The following is a 6,466-nucleotide window of genomic DNA, read 5'->3' as shown; positions in this document are numbered from 1 at the left end:
CATCCATCCATCCACCAATCTACCCACCACCCATCCATCCATCCATCTACCCACCTATCCACCTACCATCCATCCATTCATCTATCCATCAATCATCCATCCATCCATCCATCATACACCCATCCATCCACCCACCCACTGATTCTACAACCTGCACCCACTTCCCAAGGGCCACGCACTAAGTTGTATTAGTTTCCGTGGCAACCACAACCAAGCGTCACAGGCGGAGAAGCTTAAACATTGGGCATTTATCCTCTCACAGTTCTGAGGCTGGAAGTCCACGATCGAGGAGGGGGGATTAGTTTCTTCTGAGCCTCTCTCCTTGGCTGAGGGACGGCCGTCTTGTGCCTGTGTCCTCTGTGTGTGCCTGGGTCCTAATCTCTCTTATAAGGACACGAGGCAGATTAGAGTAGGGCCCACCCAAGCGACCACATTTTCCCTAATTCCTTTGTACAGACCCCACCTCCAAATACAGCCATATCCTGAGGCACTGGGGTTAGGACTTTAATGTACAAACTTGGGGGGACACATTCATCCCATAAGTCCTGGGTGCTGGGAGCTGGAGGACAGGGCCCCAGCCCTGGAGAGGGGAGTAGCGTGGCCCACACAGGGCTGTCCACTCGAATCTTCCTCCAGAAAGATCGACAGTGAAAACCAGGAGGTCAGCAGGCGTGGGGAAGGTGGGCGGGACACCCCGGCCACAGGAGACCCCTCCGTGTGAGGGAGGGACAGAGCAGGGCACTGTGAGAAATGAAGAGGAGTGGCCTCCGTGGCTGGGGTGAGGCTGTCCTAGACGGGGCATCCTGGGCCCGTCGGTGGGGAAATGTGGGCTGTGTCCTCTGTTCTCTGAGGGTGGGCTGCGCCAGCCACGGGGCTGGGACTGGAACCCAGGCAGCCTGGCCAGAGTGGTGGCCATGAGGGGACCACGTTATCCCACCCATGGGTGCGTCTCCCAGCTCCTAGCACTCCTTCCCGCCCTGCACTCTGCTCTGTTTAACTGGGCGTTCATCGGTGCAGAGCTGTGCTTTGGTGTGAGTTTCCTGTGGCCCCAGCCAGTGGCTCCAACAGCGGCCTCGCAGCCTGCATTTCTGGAGGCAGGGCCTGCGTGCCTCCCTGGCTCAGGTCAGGTGCAGGCGGGCCCTGCTCTCTGGCCAGTGTGCGCTCCACAGGCTGCGGGGGCCGGCCTGGCCTGGCCAGCGGCCGCAGCTGCCGTGCTCGCTCTGGCCTCCGTCTGCAATGCTGCCAGCCTAGCAGCCCGCATGCCTGCAGCTTCTGTGTTTGAGCGTCTGCCTCTCTCCTAGGAGGACCCGTGATTGCAACTGGGGCCCACCCACACAGTCTAGGATGATCTCAAATTCTTGAACTTAATCTCATCTGCAGTCTCATTTGCATTTGAAGGCCACACTCACGGGCCCCAGGGATCCGGGCCTAGGTATACCTGCGGGCCATTATTCCACCTGCCACGGCGAGACCAGTCGTTTTCTGATAGGGATGGCACCAGAAGGAAACACTGCCTCCTAATTAATGTTTCAGGTTGGTCTCAGGGTCTAAAGAGAGGCCTTTCTTGTTCCGTTAGATGCCACCCCGTGTCATAACAGACCAGAGGCTCCTGGGACAGCTCTGGGCCACTCCTGATGAACCTGGGGCCACTCCTCTCGTGCAGTTTGGAAGGGACGCGATTATAATCCACATGCCCTTCTGTCGCTTTCGAAGCTCACCCCAGGGCCTCGGAGCTAGAGGAGGAGAGGGGACTCTTGGCTTATTATTAATAAGAATGCATCATTTATTGCATCTTCACAGCAACCTACTGAGCAAGGTGCAATTGCCTCTGTTTTTTACAGATAAAGAGACTGAGGGTCAGAATGGTGAATGAGTCCAGTTTAGGCTCTAGGGCTGGTAAGCGGCAGAGCCAGCAGGCAAAGCTAGGCCCTCGTCCCGGGAAGCCACGTTGTCCCGGATGGGCGGGTCACCGGGGTGGGCTTGGTACAGGAGGGACGATGGGCAGACCATGCAGGCTGTGCACACACTTGCCACGTGTCCCCTGGTTTCTGTTATGAGGTAAGATCAGCACATGAAGGAGACTCGGGTGCTCGGTGCCAGCAGGTGGCAGGCAAGTCTTGGAGGTTCCTTCTCTCCCAGTGGGACCAGGAGCCAGACTTCGGCTTCGGGTTTCCCACGCCCACGCACGCTTCTCCTTTTCACGTGGCTGTGTCAGCGCTCTCGTCCACGCCGGGTATTAGGTTGCATGTGACACAACCTTAGCCTTTCCCCTGAAAACAAAAACGCCTTCACGTGGCTTTGCCGTCCCTGCCAGACAGTTAGGCCACCTCCAACTTCTTACTTTTGTGGTAACACAGGGGAATTATTTTAATGGCAGAAACTTTTCTTTCTGCGTTTAATCGCTTCCACAGAAGAGAGTCACAGGAATGCAGCGCAGACGGGAGGCAACGGGGCAGAGGGTTGCGAGGGTCAGTTTGGGAGTCGGGCAGCCTGGGCTCTGCAGTGCTGTGTGACCTTGGGCGGGCCGCCTGGCCTCTCTGGTCTGAGTTTCCTCCTGTGTGAGGAAGGGGTCATGCAGCCACTGTGGGCTGGCGATGTGAAGACTCACTGAGGCAATGCAGGTGCTTGCTTCAGGTTCAGTTCTTTCTTTTTATTTTTTATTTCAAGAAAAACGATCTTAAATATAATCATGTTACATGCAATAAACACCACTCCTATATAATAAAAGGCTAATATGACCGGTAGTTGGATCGCTTGCTATGACGTGTGCTGACCACCAGAGGGTGGCACAGAACATGGCAGGCGACCAGTGGTGGTGGCAGTGGGGCGCTGAGGGAGCGAGGGAAGGAGGAGGCGGGGAGGCAGGAAACCTGATTGGCCCTGATCACTGGCCAGGCCTAGGGACCCTACCTGCGCACAAATTTCATGCACTGGGCCTCTAGTTATTCAAGAAAAATGATCCTAAATATAATCATGTTACATGCAATAAACATTAATATTTCAAGAAAAAAGGATCTTAAATGTAGTAATATTATCAAAACTGTACTAACATAGTATGATCTCACAAAAGTTGCAGGAAATATTAGAAATCTGCAAATAACAGGATTACTTCTATTATATTCTAAAATATTTTCCCCCTCTGGCTCTATTTTTGTTCATCCGTTTGTGTTCGTTATATTCCACAAATGAGTGAGATCATTTCTCCAGGCTCAGTTCTTAACCGGAGTCGCCCAGACTCGGGGTTACTGGCTTAGAGATGAGGTCACTACTAAGATTCCCGATGCATGGTGCCTTCTCAGTCGAAAGAGGTCTTTGACGCATGGTAGATCATCCCTAGAAAGATACGCGTGAATGTTTTACAAAACGCAATTGTGTCCGAGTACGAAATTGTCCAAATAACAACTGAAAGGGGGTCCGGCCTGTGTGAAACCTCCGGCCGTGTTTGCTGTGTGCATCGGACTGAGCGCCTGCTTCCCGCTGCAGAATCCAGGAGCTGGAGCTGTCGGAGCGGAAGCTCCTGCGGAAGGTGGACCAGCTGAGCGCCCGCGTGTGCCAGGAGAGGAGCGCCTCCCGCCGGGCCCAGGAGCAGCTGGAGGCGCTGCAGGGGGAGCTCGCCTGCCAGGTACGGCCGCCTTCCCTCCAGCGCCCGTTTCTTTCCCAGCAGGGTCCCCCTGTGTGTGGATGTGGTCGGAGCTGCAGTTGAGCAAACAGAGTGTGTGAGGGGGCCGGGAGAGCCTGTGGGGCCTGGGTGAGGTCATCTGTAAAAGGGGATCCCTGCCCTGCCTGCCTCACAGGCTCCCGCGGGGACCCCTGGGGTGGGGGCTGAGGGTGCGGGGTGACCTGGAGCTCTGGGCAGGGGTTCATTTCTGCGGCCTCCGTGCCTGTATGCGGGAGCCAGCTCTGGCCTAAGGACAGGGAGATGGCTGACCCCCTCACCACCTCCGGGGCTGGAGTGCAGGTGGGGACCCAGGTAGGAAACAAGGAATGCAGAACTGGACGCGGTCACGAGGGAGGTGCAGCATGGCGAGCAAGTGCATGGGGTGGGAGCTACAGAGAGCTGGGCCGGGAGAGTGGGGCCTTGCGGGCAGGGCATGCGAGGTGAGGCGTGGGTAGCCACCTGGGCAAAGGCACAGAGGTCTGAGAGACACACCAGGACCCGGCAGGGGGTGTGGGTGGGAGAGGGAGTTGGTGAGACTGGAGGGTTCCCCAGGGGCCAGACCGCCAGGGCCACTGCGTGGACCCGATTCTGAAGATGAGAGAGAGAGCAGTTTTCCAGGGACTTGAGCGGGAGAGGCTCCGGGTCAGGGTTTGAGGGATATCATTCTAGTTGCATGGGAGAGAGAAAGATGGTGGGGGTGGGGGACAAGTTAGAGCTGGAGGCAGATAGCTGTGTGACCTAGGGCAAGTGACTAAACCTCTCGGGGGCCTCAGTTTTCTCATCTGTGAAATGGGAATGATATAGCACCAACACCCTCAAATTGTTATGTGAGTTAAGATGTGTAAAACACTCATAGCAGTGGCCTCTTTTGTAATTAGTAGTGTTTATTGAAATATTCCAGGGGAGAGATGGTGCAGGCAGGAGGGTGGGACACGTGTAGGAAATACTGCTGAGGCAAAAATGACAGGAGTCAGAGGCAGATCCAGTGGCAGATGTACAGGCGCCCCAAGAGCCTCAGGGGCGTCCTGCCCTGGATTGTGATGGGCAGGGCAGGGCAGGGCAGCGCAGCACAGCGATGATTGTCCGCTTGCAGGCTGACATCTGCCATCGGGTTGTGAAATCAGTTCTGTGAGTCACAGCCGGACTTACAAATAGAATGGACTAGGCCAGTGGTCGGCAAACTCATTAGTCAACAGAGCCAAGTATCAACAGTGCTTCTTCAAATTAGACTCGCCCAGGCCGAAAACCGACTTCTGCGCGTGGGCCACGAAGTTTCAATCGCACTGTATGTGCGCGCCTGCACGTGGTATTTTGTGGAAGAGCCACACTCAAGGGGCCAAAGAGCCGCATGTGGCTTGTGCGCTGCAGTTTGCCGACCACGGGACTAGGCAGTAAGAAAGGGCCTCTTGCATCTGAGCAGGCGCTGTTTCAGGACCCTGCATGGGGCGTGTGCATAATGGGTACGCTGTCGCCACGTGTTCCTTACAGTGGGACAGTCAGAACCGCTCACAAAAGCTCATAACCGCGCGTTTAGCCAGTAGCTGCGGGGAAAGCAGGGGTGGGGGGTGGGGGGGTTGCACGCGAGTGGCGATTTCCCCTTCTGTTGAACGCCGGGTGCAGAAAGCCGAGTTCATTACCCTCCTTGGCTTGTAGCACGTCACCAGCAGTGTCCCAAGAGGAGTTTTTGTGTTTTTTTTAAAAAAATATTTTTATTGATTTTTTAAAGGGAGAGGGAGGAGAGATAGAAACACTGATGAGAGAGGATCATCGATCGGCTGCCTCCTGCACGCCCCCTGCTGGGGATCGCGTTGCAAGTGGTCTATGCTCAACCACCGAGCCACGCCAGCGGGGCCCAAGAGGAGTTCTTAATACAAAATGCAGAGGTGTGTGCCATCCCACCATCACGGATCCCTGTGGAAAACACATTAATGCGCATTTTTGAGCTGTGCCCCCGTACATGTAAGATTTCCAAGGTGAATCAGACACAGCCCTATAACCAGAGATGCCCGCGGTGTGGTGGGGAGACGGAGCGCCAGGGCGACAGCAAGGGAGATGGCGGGGGCGCAAGGCTGCGGACCGGAGTTCCGTAGACACCAAGGCCCCCCCATCCCTATTCCGGCCTCTGGACACCTGCTCACTCCTGAGAGACCCCTGTCAGGACCCATTCCCAGGCGAGGCGGGGGCGTTCAGTGATGAGGGGCTCGCTCAGGGTCCCGCAGTGGCCCCTTGGCCCAGCTACCTCTCAGCCTGGACCTCTGCCCCTCTCTCTCCCCGACATCCGTGCATTTCCGGGCAGGTGTTGTAGGAGTGCGGGCACGAGCTTGTCTGCCCTCTGTCCCTGATACTGGCCCACTGGCGGTTTTGCCCTGTGGCCAGCGTTGCAGGCGGCGTGTATTGGCACCATGGACGCCTATTTCCGCAGTGACCTGTGGTCACTCTGAAAGCCCCTAGAGGCAGACCTGTGGGGGTGACAGGACTTACATGGGGGGCGGGCGGGGCACACCCGGATTTTCCTCCGGGGCATTGTCTCCAGGCGTGCCTGCTCCCGCGGTCCCTCCCGGCTCCCTAACACTCCAGACCACGCCCGTGGGCTGCTGCCCGGCTCCTGCACGGCTCTCGCTGGGTGACTTTGTCTCCGCACCACGCGGCTCCGGAGCAAGATGTAAGGGCCGGGGCGCCGGAAAACTCACTAACCGAGATAAAAAGTGTTTTATGCGTCATTTTAATGTAAGAATATTCGGTATTTAATGTAAACAAAATACCGAAGTTTAAACTAAAAGGCTCCCTGGGAGCCCCGGGGCCCCGGGC

At 56.4% G+C, this 6,466-nt stretch overlaps 1 protein-coding gene across 1 annotated transcript in view; it reads left to right on the top strand.

The window, feature by feature from the left end:
* The window catches only part of LOC102773829, a 37,701-nt gene that overhangs the window by 2,142 nt on the left and 29,093 nt on the right, over positions 1-6,466 (top strand). Inside the window, exon 3 of the mRNA XM_015565801.1 lies at positions 3,484-3,622. Within this exon, the coding sequence (XP_015421287.1) occupies positions 3,484-3,622 (139 nt within the window). The remainder of the gene's footprint in view (positions 1-3,483; positions 3,623-6,466) is intronic.

Source organism: Myotis davidii, unplaced genomic scaffold (assembly GCF_000327345.1).
Source record: "Myotis davidii unplaced genomic scaffold, ASM32734v1 scaffold960, whole genome shotgun sequence".
NCBI lineage: Eukaryota > Metazoa > Chordata > Mammalia > Chiroptera > Vespertilionidae > Myotis > Myotis davidii.
Note: the sequence above shows the minus strand (reverse complement) of the source record. Positions and strands in the feature narration are given on the sequence as shown.